Source organism: Dermacentor andersoni, chromosome 1, assembly GCF_023375885.2.
Source record: "Dermacentor andersoni chromosome 1, qqDerAnde1_hic_scaffold, whole genome shotgun sequence".
Classification (NCBI taxonomy): Eukaryota; Metazoa; Arthropoda; class Arachnida; order Ixodida; family Ixodidae; genus Dermacentor; species Dermacentor andersoni.
Genome location: NC_092814.1, coordinates 71,018,463 through 71,032,039, shown reverse-complemented (window position 1 = coordinate 71,032,039; position 13,577 = coordinate 71,018,463). Strand labels below are relative to the sequence as shown.

At 42.1% G+C, this 13,577-nt stretch overlaps 1 protein-coding gene across 1 annotated transcript; it reads right to left on the bottom strand.

Moving 5' to 3' along the window:
* Positions 1-3,257: 3,257 nt before the first annotated feature.
* Positions 3,258-8,560, bottom strand: LOC126543100 (GEL complex subunit OPTI). The gene is made up of 4 exons (XM_050190242.3): positions 8,326-8,560; positions 7,792-7,895; positions 6,347-6,476; positions 3,258-3,493 (listed from the first exon to the last, which is right to left on the bottom strand). Exons 1-4 carry the CDS (start codon positions 8,428-8,430, stop codon positions 3,452-3,454), a joined length of 381 nt encoding a protein of 126 aa, XP_050046199.1. The 5' UTR covers positions 8,431-8,560; the 3' UTR covers positions 3,258-3,451.
* Positions 8,561-13,577: the final 5,017 nt, after the last annotated feature.

Below are 13,577 nucleotides of genomic sequence, written 5' to 3'. Positions count from 1 at the left end.
CCTAAGAATGGCGATCTGTGAAAGAAATACTGATTGTCGAAGTGTACGATATAGACAAATTCATGAACATGACAGCAAAGGCCATGACGTCCTCAGGCTCTCACTTCTAGATGCCAAAAGACATTGAGGATGGAGGTCAAGCATGTACAAAAAAATGCTGTTTTCATTGCACATTGCATGCTGCACATTGGCAGTTCCTTCTAATAAGGCAACGTCTATGAAGACAATGTGCGAGACGTCAGCTCAGCCTTGTAGACATGGGCCATCGATGTAGGCCTTGCCAACTGCAGGCAAACATGGGATGACTTTGTTACTGCCAACAATAGTGTAGATGTCTCAGAGAGCACCTCTGATGAAGCAATTGTTGCAGAGGTATGACAACTACAAGAAATGAACGCCTCCAGTGGTGAGGATGACCAAGAAACAAGCAAGCCTCCAACCATGCCTCACCACCGCCCTTACCATTGGTCAGGTGCTTCGCCTCCGACTATGTTAACAGACTGACAAACTTCCGAGAGCCTGATTTATCCATTTACACAACTTAATCATAACTCACTAATTTCTGCCAGTAGGCACAGTCACATTGTTTTTGGTAATAAAGCACTTCTTCCTAGGCTTCAGTTCTTTATCAGTAGTTCTGAGGAAAGCTCAATTATAACTTCTAATATAGCAAACAAATTTTGTGGCATGAAGATGTTCATTCTACCTGGGCTCAACTGTAGAGTTGCATAAGTAGGAGTGCATTAAACAAGACTTCCAGCTAAACTGCTGGGCAATTGCCCCTCAAACTTCACAGAGGCAGCATATTACAGAAGGTTCAGTTTATACCATGTTTGTAAGCTTTAATTGCCCACTTCATTCATAACAAAACCCAAGTTTGTATCGTCTGCATGATGGTGACAAAAAAAAAAAAATTCACTGAAGTGGAATGATGTCACCATGACACTGCTATGGTGGAACACACCTTTCACCATGGTGATGACGAATGGAGCCATGGACACATTATTAAATTTAAGTGGTAATCAGACAGAAGTTTGACTGAAAGAGTCATGTACAGGTGGTGCTCTTATTTAAGCAACACTCGGTACATGAAAGCTCGATTACCACGGTCAGACAAAGCCTGAATAGCCGTGAATCAAATCTTTAAGCATGTCAATTTTCTTTAAAACAAGGAATTCACACAGAAGTTTCTTTTATTAGTTTTTTAATTCTGCAAGGTTTTTTCTGCCAATAACATCATTATGAGGCACGCTGTAGTGGCAGACAGGTTATTTCAACTACCTGGGGTTTTTAAACACGCACCTAATGCACAGTACGCAAGCATTTTTGCATTTTGCTACCACTGAAATGCGGCTGGAATTTGATAATGCCCTCAGGTTTAGCAGCACAATGCCACTATGCCACCACGGCGGGTACACAGAAGTTGCGGATCTGCTGAGGCACCCCAGTGGAAATTCACATCTGCAAGTTCTGGGATGTTTTATATTTCCTTTAAACTAGCTTACAGATGAGCCGCAGAACAATGCACATGAGCAGTCAATGAAAACTGCTAGTAAACACATTTTTGTAGTATAAGTATATTGCAGGGGGTACTAACCTCGCAGCAAATCAATCATGCCTTACAAATCCTTACCTCCGACACTAACAAAAGAAAATGCAGTGGCATAATCTGATAAAATATGTCACAATTTGTGTTTGCATTAAGGCCAAACACAATGCTCATTAATGTTGCAAAAGAGGAGAAATTACAACAGCGGTATGTACGTGCATTCAATACGTGCCTGAACATGTGTCTGCATTTTAAAGCTAAGCTTTCTTTGCCTCTTCATTTGACTTTCCTACTGCTGCTGCTGCGGCTGCTGTTGTCTGGCACACCGCATCAAAGGGGTGGTTCAGAGCGTGCGTATAAATGACAGGAGTGAGTCAGAGAGGAAAGGCTATGCAAGAAAATCGTTTGGACTGCACCACATCGAATGTGCACAATGCCCTCTCTGGAGCTCCCTGGGCGTCACCACATTAGCCTCTTCACAGCTGTAATTATCCGCGACCCCCCTTAAAAGCATTGCATAAACTGCAGCGCTTCCCTTTCTGCTAACATGCGAGTAGATAAAACTGCACAGAGGAGGGAGGAGAAGAGGCAGTTCCCATATATGCGGGGGGAGGTGACGTGAGATGGCAAGGAAGCCCTACTACTATACGACACCGGTTGCGGAGAACTTGGATAAGCTTAAGTTCAAGGTACAGTACAGTAAGTTCCTGCTATTTTTGAAAAATAAACACCATGCAAATATATCAAGCGGACAAATTATGCAGGACATGCAGAAGGAGAGCCGCATTAATTGAAGCGCACCACACGGTCCAGGCGACACTACGGAAGCAGTTCACCGTCAAACACTTCTGTGCCCGCCACGGTAGCTTTGCGGCTATGGCATTGCTAGAGGTCACAGATTTGATCCTGACTGCAACAGCCACATTTCAACGGGGGTGAAATAGAATATGCACATGCCCTTAGATTTTGCGACACATTAAAGAACATCACAATGTCAAAATTAATCCAGAGCCCGCCACTACAACGTGCCTCATAATCAGATTGTGGTTTTGGCACGTACAGCCCCATAATCCAATTCAAGTTTAATACTTCTGCCCTGATGTGACGTGCCATGTGAGGCAATGACAGTTTTCAACCCTTTCAGAGGTTATGAAATATGGCACACAACGTCTCAAGCAGACACCTCTCCCTGTGTATTCTGTGTACTACGCAGCCAAACAGCAGCAGTGCACGCAAGGTAATGCAAGGTAACACCACTCTCGTGTTAAAGTAAATGTTGAAGAAATTAAGCTTTCATCATGAACATAACCACTAATTATCATCAATCAAAGCAACCAGCACAGAAAGCTTCACTTACACTGATTCCCACAGTGCGTGGGATCTGCATAACTTTTTTTTTCTCTCTGCTTCACAAAAGAGAGTGCAGAGCAATGTTCTACATAACAAGTCCCACACATGCTGCACCATAACAGACACTTGAAATTCACAATATGGTCGCGGGATGGAATCCCGGCCACGGCGGCCGCATTTCGATGGGAGCGAAATGCAAAAAACATCCGTGCACTTAGATTTAGGTGCACCATAAAGACCACCCCAGGTGGTCCAAATTTTCGGAGTTCCCCACTATTGTGTGTCTCATAATTAAACCACAGTTTTGGCATGTAAAACCCCACAATTTTTTTTAATTCACAATACACTGCTGAGCATCTCTAAAAAACTTGTAGATTTATTGTATGCAACGTGTATAAGACATGTGATGTGCTAGTGACAAAAGGAAAAAAAAAATGCGGGAACCACTTCCACATGCTTTCACTTGTCCATTTTGCCTTGCCCTAAACGTAGATGGATGGAAGAATTGCGCCACCCCACACGTCACCACCAGTCCTTCTGGTCACAAACATGTTAGTCATATTGCATTGCAGAATAGATCATAATCCATGTTACCTGAGCAAAGAAACAAATAAAAAGGTCACATTTATGACAAAACGCTAATAACACATTAATTGAGAAAGGTCATGACACACAGTTCAAACAACATAACGTAACGAAAAGCTATTGTAACCACATCACACAGAACATCTGGAGAAAGGGTAATGTGAAGATGATCATATGAGCATCCCCTTTGATATGAGGTGTTGGCACATGGCACCAGGCTTCCTTTTTAAAAGTTTCCATGGCTTTTAAACCTTTAAATATCTTCATACTCTAGGCTGCATTCTACACATTATAAAGCTCACTTCATTGCGTGTTAGCCTTCCCTTTGCGACACCAATCTTCCGACCGTCTTTTACTAATCTCCACAGCCAGTTCATTTGTTTTCCTTAATAGAGACTTTTAGCTTGTCCGTTATTCCAGTAAACGGGAGCGGTTTGGGCGGACTGCCGAATTTGCGGGGGTGTAAACGTGAGCGGCCAGAGCAGTGCAGCCGCCTGGTATCGTAGAGTTCAACCAGACAAACACAGAGCCAAAACTGCAGTAACCCACTATATCCTACTTCGCTACTCGTGCACATTTTTGGCAGCGGCGTAATCGTGTTCACAATTGCGAACACGATTATGCCACTGTCGAAAATTTACACCAGCAGCTAAGCAGAATATAGTAATTAGCTTTGTATTCCGGCAACCGCCTGCGCTTGCCGGAATACCGGACACGCTAAATGTCTCTAATGTCCTTGAAAACCTAACATCGCAGCCAAGCCTAGTGCTTCCACATTTATCGATGGATGGACACTGTGACAAACCTACAGAATGTGCTCAATAGTTTCCGCACCATTTGATGTGATCCATTATAAAATATTCCTTCCTGAAGCCAGCCTGTTCTCTTGGATGGCTGAAGTGTTGCCCTTATTCTATTGGAAATTATCTTGGTGAATATTTTATACAATACTGAAAGCAAGCTAATAGGCCTATAATTTTTCAATTCTTTAATTTCTCCCTTCTTGTGGATTAGTATAATGTTGGCATTCTTCCAGTTCTTTGGTACACCTAAAGTCATGTGGCATTGCGTAGAAAGGGCCACAAGCTTTTCAAGCATGGTCATGGTATGTCCTCCATCTTTGATTAAATTTACTGTTATTCCATCTTCTCCTGCCACTTTTCCCTGGGTCATGTCTTGCAAGGCCCTTCTAACTTCATTGTTATAGAAGGAGCCTCTGTACACTGTTCATTACTACTTCGAATAAAGGTAGCATGGCTGCTCTGGGTACTGTACAGGTCAGTATAGAATTCTTCCGTTGCTTTTACTATACCTTCTAAATTGTTGATATTACCCGGCTTTTCTTTCAGTGCATACATCTTGCCCTATGCCAAGTTTTCTTCTCACCGATTTCAAGCTGCATCCATTTTTTACTGCTTCCTCACTCTTTCTCACACTATAATTCCGAATACCCCTTACTTTTGCCTTGTTTATCAGTTTTGACAGTTCCGTGAATTCTATCTGATCTCCTGAGTTGGACACTTTCATTCTTTGTTGATTATAAGGTCCCTTGTTAGTTGGGAGAGCTTACCTACTGGTTGCCTTGGTGCCTTACCTCCCACTTCAATTGCTGCTTCTGAAACTAGCCTAGTTAGTTTCATTCATCATCTCTATGTCATCTGCATATGTCTGTTCTAAAGTTGCGTATTTGTTTGAAAGCACCAGCCTGAATTAGTCTGCTTTTACCCTTACTGTGTCTAGGTTGGCCTGTTTCTTCTTGACTAATTTTACTCTTTCTCTCTTCATACTGAGGGAATCCTAGACCTTACTAACCTACGGTCACTGCACTTTACCCTGCCTAACACTTCTACATCCTGCACTATGCTGGGATTGGCAGAAAGTATGAAATCACAGTATGGGAACTTCAATACAGAATCACAGTGAAGTGTAGTGCAACGTGAGGACAAGGGCACAAGAATGAACAAATGACGCACGCAAAGCAACAAGGACATAAGTGTAGTCCACTCCTTCCCCCCTTTCACCGGTCACAACGGAGACAAAGTCAACCTGTCGCATTGGCATTCCATGTGTTCCCAGAATTAGCAAACAGCTTTTGATGGTGATGGCGAAAGAAGGTGTCAAGGTTGTGCACAAGCCAGTGCCAACACTTGCCCAGTTGGTCCCATGGCTAAAGGACCGACCGTCCCAAGGACAAATGCCAGGGGTTTATTTACAAAGTGTCATGCTCTAAGTGCCCCACCACTTACATCAGTGAAGCAGAGTTTTTATGACAGAATCTGCCAGCAAAGGAATGGCTTACGGAAACTCGAAGCCCAGCATAGCTCTCTCTGTGAACACTGCGAGATGCACGACCAAGCAATTGATTGCGGCGGCGCCTCTACAATCAACAGCGAGACTAACCAGGTGAGATGACTCTGGCTTGACTCGTGGCACATTCAAAACACTCGTGGCAACATCAATCGGTCGTTGTGGACACCCCCCACCCCCCGTGTTCGCACACGACCTTCGCGACGCTACAGTGAGGAGGAATCAAAACACAAAGAAAACAGGAGTTTAAAGGTTGCTGTTTCTTCGGCCACTTCAATCCCTATATGAAGAAGTGACCAGGCCAGTCCTGAAACATCAAGAATTTTTAAGCCTTGGCCACAGCAGTTTTCGCTCCTAAAATTTCCCCACCAGCCAGACTGATCTTTGTTGAAGATGATTATTTTTAAGAAATTAATGGACAATACAAAGAAAGCAACCAGTGTTAAATCGATTTGGGTGTGTTATTCCTTCATTCTTGTGTCCTTGTCCCTGCCTTTCACTACACTTCACTGTGATTAAAAATGACTGACATGAACTTTTACACAAACTGCTTACCAAAAAGCCTGCAAATGATGTGACAAAACCTTCTTTCACAAGCTCCCACACACCACCATACTCTTCATCATCCACCTTTTGGAATGAGCTCGTGTAAGCATACACAAGTACTGTGTTAACACAGAAGAACCTGCATAGAAAAAATAATAAAGAAATTTAAATTTCCATAGTTACTTGAGATCCCACTGCTTTTGCTGCAAAAGAGAGAGACAGTAGATTTATTCAGGAAAGAGTATCTATTCAGAGCAGCCTGAGACACACTCCACTCTGTGGAGTTGTTCTTACTGCTTGCGTTACAAACAGAACATAGCTACATCAACTCAGGTTGGCACTAAGTGCAGCATAACACAATGTAATACTGAAAGGGAGAGAACAAGAAAAAGCAACAATAATGGAAAAACTGTGACCTGATCCATTAATAATTGGGGCCAATCATTTTTTTAGAACACTACCACTCAAAACAACTGAACACTTTCTAATTATCCACATCATCTTTTAAGTCTTTAAAGCAATTAAATGGTGCACAGCTTCTGCATGCTTGCAGTACAGCTCATAAAGAAGTTATTCGATGAGATTATAGGTTTGTCACCATATTGTTATAAAATCAGATATCAATTGCTAAATCACTTCTTTATTTTGTGGACAGATACTGACATAATAGTGCTTCTAATAAGGTACATACACACCAATTCGGGATATGCCAAAGCCATGAGAGTGCCAGTAAAAAGCAAAAGTACTGGTAACATAGCAAGGCGATTCCTTTTAGGGAGATTAAACAATAAAGCTCCTACAGGTATGTTGTTACCCTTCAGCTCATGCATGATCCTTTCTTTATTTCTTTAATCTTTTGGTACTGGTAAACAATAATATTGTAATTATACATTCTGTCAAAGAAGAGATGTAGTTCCTGCGACAAAACTAATAACGCTGCAGGTACATGGTAGATAAGTAAACAGACATGCTTCCAAAGCTATTAAATTATAAGAGTAAAACATTTTGTGAAGTAGCACACAAACGACAATTGGTGCAAGTCTTACCATAAAAAGTAACACTGGTTCTGTTGACGCGATGAGGGCACATGTTCAAAATGATGAAGTTTAGCTGTGAAATACTCCATTAACAAAGCTAGCCATCAGGAGGTTGTGCCTATCATAAGTAGGCGAGAAAAGGCAAAACAATTACAAGCTTTGTCCCGATTGTACTTGCGTCAAAATGCCGCAAAAGAAAGGAAATAAACGTGAAATGATTTTTGAGCTGCTGCGAAAAGTTGATCACCTTTATGATTTTATTTAGATAAGTAATATCAATTGAATGGGGAAGATAGGATCAGGAATAAGCAAAATTGTAATTGCAACAGAAGTGAATCAAGCTTGCATCATTACCGCAAAATTGTGCCGTAACGCCGTTTCTTTCTTTTTTTTTTTTTTTTTTTGCGATATACTTACAATGCGATTCCTAAAAATCCTTTAAGTGGCACCAGGCCCCACGCCAGCCCAAGGAGAATTCCGAGGATTTGTCGTGACCAGTACAAGACGTCGAGAAATTCGTCCTGCGAATTAACCCAAGACGGCAAGAATTAAAAGCAGCAATACATTACGTGTGGGACGGTAGTGAGGAAGCAGGGACAAGAGCCTAGAACACAGCGTTCACAATTTCCAAACCGTTAATAAATTCAGATCCAACTTTTCTTTTCAGCCGCGCGAGACGTGGTTAATACGAAAACAAAACAACAGAGAATCTGAACAACACTTTAGTTAGAGTTTTGCGTAGTTTCGTCACATACCTTGATATTTATACATACTATTATTATTGTAGCCGCTCGTGCAAACAGAGCACAACAAACTTTGCAGAGCCCACAAGTGCACTGCATTCACCTTAGGAAATATGTGTACAAAATTCCATTCTTTGCAAAGACGTGCGTTGAATGCAATATGTTTAACCCGCTCTAAAGGAAAGAACACGAAGATTTCATCTCTCACCTTGTCGGGCCATTCGGAGTTCGGCGTGAACGCCCGTACCCATGCAGAGGATAAGTTTTCTTTAGCATGACCATTTCTCTCTACTTGTTTCCGTCTCTGGTTCATTTTTTGTCACTATTGTTCAAGACTATATTAAGAAAGCTTTAAAAAATTCGTTAGCTCAGAAACTTCCGCACGCTAAACACGCCGACCGAGCCATCTTGAATCATGTTGGATTCTCGCACCAAACTCTAATCCCTCTATCGGTGCGCAAATCATGTACACAAAAGTTTCTCATAAAAAAAAATAAAAAATGATGTTGCAGTAACATAAATGGCACGCAAGATTATGTTGTTTAGTGTTTTGAGTGCATAGCCCAGTTACTGAAGAATTGACTTGTCACGTTGCACATGCGCAGATTCTGCACCTTCGTACGGCGCGTTATTTGAAGTGACAATCTGCACGCACTTAGAAAGGCACGTCCCACATTGCACCCACATGCGACACCAAGCAACCGCCGACATTAACCACTCATACGGACCTACCGCGACCTCAGTTAACCCCAAATACCCATTAGATGGGCTATACGGTACTGTCTTGATCCTATGTTATTCGGTAAATAGAACAGTGAGGAGAGAAGATACGTCCAATAGACTCCTACCGAAAAGATGTTTTCTGAACATTATAGAAAATCTACGATCTGAAAATACACCATAGAATGGCGACCAGCAAAGATGTCAGCAACGCCACATTTCCTAGTCTGACATTAAGTCACGTCTGAGGTTTCTGTGAGCACAATTCTTACCCGCACTTAACGGCAAAATTAACATTTAGTACCTTAATTCGTTGCATGCAATCAGCCATTGTTTATAGATTATCAGTAATAAAGAGACAACTAGAGGTGAGCAAGTACTGATTTTCAAACTGAATCAAATATGAATGAAATTTTACTCGAATTTTCAGTAGTTAACGGATACTTTCCGAATAGCTATAGCTTCTAGAACTGGACCTGCAAGGAAAATTATCAGACGTTTCTTGTTTCTCTTCTTATTTCAAATCCTTAATCCATATGCTAAGCATAAAGCGGCTTTCTGAAACACCAGAGCGCAAGCTAAAGCAGTACTTCCTAATACAGGCTGAGGACATGGTAGATGTAAAATTGGCAATGACCGGAAAACTTTAAGCGGTATATTCGTCAGCATTGTTATTACAAGCACCATTTAATTCCTAATCAGAAAGAACATTTCATTGGCTTGCAGGAGTGGAATATAAATTTTCCATATTTTCGCTACTTGGCAGCAGTGACAGCTGATCGGCGCAACGCTAAAAACTTGATCCCTGTACTGCAGATATCGCGAATCTTGCTGACCACCAGGAGCCTTGGTCTGCTTGCGTCACTTCCTTGACGGTTCTTCCGCTGAGGACGTCATCAGGACAAGCGGTACAAAAGCCGGCTGCCTTCGCTGGACCGACACTTGGCAGCAGTGACAGCTGATCGGCGCAACGCTAAAAACTTGATCCCTGTACTGCAGATATCGCGCATCTTGCTGACCACCAGGAGCCTTGGTCTGCTTGCGTCACTTCCTTGACGGTTCTTCCGCTGAGGACGTCATCAGGACAAGCGGTACAAAAGCCGGCTGCCTTCGCTGGACCGACACTTGGCAGCAGTGACAGCTGATCGGCGCAACGCTAAAAACTTGATCCCTGTACTGCAGATATCGCGAATCTTGCTGACCACCAGGAGCCTTGGTCTGCTTGCGTCACTTCCTTGACGGTTCTTCCGCTGAGGACGTCATCAGGACAAGCGGTACAAAAGCCGGCTGCCTTCGCTGGACCGACACTTGGCAGCAGTGACAGCTGATCGGCGCAACGCTAAAAACTTGATCCCTGTACTGCAGGTTGGTGTCCAAATTATACATGCTTTGTAACTAGATAGCTTATGCTGTCGCTGCTGCCTTTCTGTACTGCTGTGTATCTATTGTATATTTATTATACCTTCTGTCCACTGGTACTGTTCATTTGCGAAAACATGACCAAATCTACAGCTGAAAGAGAAAGCCGATGCGAAATCCGAGAACTTCGTGCTGAAATGAAGTCTCTCGTGGACAGTGTTAAATTTATGAGCGATCAATTTGAGGACATGAAAAAGAAGCTTAGAGAAGCCACAGAAGATAGGGAAGCCTGGAGAAAGGCGAACGAGAAGTTATGTGCTAGGTGCATGGAAAATGAAAATGTTATTCAACAACTTCAGAAGAGGGTTGTTCAATCAGAGCAATACTCGCGCAGGTCCAATATAGAAATTAAGGGACTTGTGCAACAGGACAATGAACACGTTACTGAACTTGTTGGGAAAATTGGTGATGCGCTGGCTGAGCCCATAACTTCTTCTGACATTGAAGTCTGTCACCGTGTGCCCACCCGAGAAGCTGGAAAATCTAATATAGTTGTCCAGTTTAAGAGCAAACAGAAGAGGGACAGTGTTCTTGAAAAAGCGCGGAAGGCTAGGTTGCGAAACAATCGGGTTGTAATTCCTGATGATACCAGAGTATTTATTAATGAGCACCTCTGTCCGACCTTGAAACGTCTTCTTTCGCTGGCATTAGCAAGAAAGCGCGAATGTCAGTGGCGCTTTGTCTGGACGCGAAATGGCAAAGTACTTGCACGCAAGACTGAAGCCAGTAGTGTTGTCCACATTGCCTCAGAGACTGACCTTCAAAAGATTGCCTAAACTGCAGCGTCTAAAGAAGTTAAACTTTGCTCTCTTTTGACTACACGATGTATCGTGAGTATAGCTTTCCAAGCGAAATTTCTCTGCCCGCACACGCAAAAAACATTTCCGCGCTTCACGTGAATGCGCGTTCACTTGCCTATAAGCACGACATAGTAACTGTTTCTAGCCGAGTTTACTTTTCCATTTGACATTATCATGTTCTCTGAAACATGGTATCAGGAACACAGTGAAATGCTGATCATAGATGGTTACAGACATTTCTTTATTAATCGCACCGATAAACGTGGGGGCGGTGTAGCATTGCATGTCAAGCGCGGCATACAGTGTGATGTGCTTGAGGAATTCACCTGCGTCACGCCACATTACGAAGTGCTAAGCGTTAAATCTGACAATAACCTGTTTGTTGTGATGTACCGACCACCTACTGGTAATATATCTAATTTCTTAGAATTTACTGAAAAGCTATTAGAGCATGCTACTTTTCACAATTACAAAGTGCTTCTTGGTGGTGACTTCAACATTAACGTGCTTGATGAAAGCGCTCCAACTCGTGCAGTAACCAATGTAATCAATTCTTCCGGTTTCTGCAGCGTTATTACGACACCTACTCGCGTGACACCATCTTGTCAATCAGGTCTCGACAATTTCATTGTTAACGCTGGTGCAGAGATATACACAGCCGGGACTATCAGCTATGATATCAGTGATCATTGTCCGATATTCATAATATGCTCATTTTATATTCACGAAAGAACTTTACCTGATACCACGTTCAGCTACAGATGCCTGTCAGGCGAAAATATGGAACACTTTCGCGCACTTGCTTTGCGCACAGACTGGTCTTCTCTTTATAACAATAAAGATGCTAGTCAAGCGTACGATGAATTTCTATCCATATTCAGTCGCCTATACAATTTGTCTTTCCCGCTTAAAACAGGAAAGGTAAAAAAACTCATTAGAAAGCCGTGGGTGCAACCACAGCATGTTCGAATGATTAACAAAAAAAATAGGATGTTCAATAAATTTCTGCGTACACGTCAGCAAAGTGATCTCGTTGCATTTAGGAAGTTAAGGAATACACTAAATAAAGAACTGCGAAAAGCTAAAGCACTCTATTACGAGAGCCTTTTTGCAGCCGTGCAGAGAAAAAATCCAGAAAAGACTTGGACAATTATCAATGATGCAATCAGACATGGGAATGTGAATCGCAGTTTGGGTGAGATAACCGTGAATAATGAAACGGTTTCAGGCATCCTCTTAACCGAACGTTTCAATGAACACTTTGTGAACATGACGGCATCATCAAATAACACGGTCAGCGGCACTACTGTTAAGAGATGTACGCACAGCATTTTTCTCGAGCCTACTGACGATGCCGAAATTTGTCGTATATTTTTGGGCTTAAAAAACGGCAATGCTGTTGATGCAGACGGCATTCAAATCAGACCTATAAAATTTGTAATTGATGTCATCGCAGTTCATCTCGCATTTGTGTTTAACCTTGTTATAGAATCTGGACATTTTCCAACAAATATGAAGAAAGCAAGGGTGTCAATTATTTTCAAAGGTGGGAACCGAAATGACCTGGGGAATTATAGGCCTATTTCAATTTTATCCGCTTTTTCTAAGGGTTTAGAAAAACTGATTTCATCACGCATTACCAATTTCTTTGCGAAAAATGACTTTCTTTCTGATTGTCAACACGGATTCCGCTCGGGCAGGTCAACCGAAACAGCTTTGTTACGCCAAAAAGAACTAATAATTAATAATATTGATGCGGGCAAACTAACGTTGGGTATATTTATTGATTATAGCAAGGCATTTGATCGTTTAAGTCATAACATTTTAATAAGTAAACTAGAAGGATATGGTATCCGTGGCGTGGCAAATCAGCTCTTTCAATCTTATCTGTCTGGGCGGACGCAGTGCGTTGCTATCGAAAAATACTGCTCTTCATATAGGGAAATTAAATCAGGTGTGCCCCAGGGTAGCGTTTTAGGTCCGATTTTGTTTAATATCTATGTAAACGATATTGCTGAAATAATAAGTGACACATCCATTGTACTGTACGCTGACGATACAAGCCTGTTTGTCTCTGACAATGATCTTGATAATCTGTTACAAAGATCTCGCAGTATCCTTTCTAAACTGTCGAGTTGGTCTCGTGATAACGCTCTAACAATTAATAGCTCCAAATCAAAGGCCATATTGTTCAAGGCAAGAGGCAGGCGGTCTTATTTAAATGAAGAATTATTGTTGGATGGCGCGCCCATTGAGATTGTAACCAAATACAAAGTATTGGGCGTGACGCTGTCAGAAGATATGAACTGGACATATCACATTGAACAAATTATGAAATCATTGTCATCTGCCGCAGGTGCATTGTCCCGTTGCCGTCATTTTTTCCCAGAGAAAGTAAAGTTGTACATATATTATGCCTTGTTTCAATCGCATCTGAATTATTGTGCGCTTGTATGGGCTACCACCACGAAACGTAATCTTCATGCGCTTCTTCAACTTCAAAAACGAGCACTTCGACATG

Excerpts from the sequence above, each read along its gene's own strand:
- LOC126543100 (XM_050190242.3), bottom strand. The coding sequence starts at position 8,430 with ATGAACCAGAGACGGAAACAAGTAGAGAGAAATGGTCATGCTAAAGAA. Across the intron at positions 7,896-8,325 it reads ACTCCGAATGGCCCGACAAG|GACGAATTTCTCGACGTCTT; the intron begins GTGAGAGATGAA and ends GTTAATTCGCAG. Across the intron at positions 3,494-6,346 it reads CATCATTTGCAGGCTTTTTG|GTAACATGGATTATGATCTA; the intron begins GTAAGCAGTTTG and ends TTCTTTGCTCAG.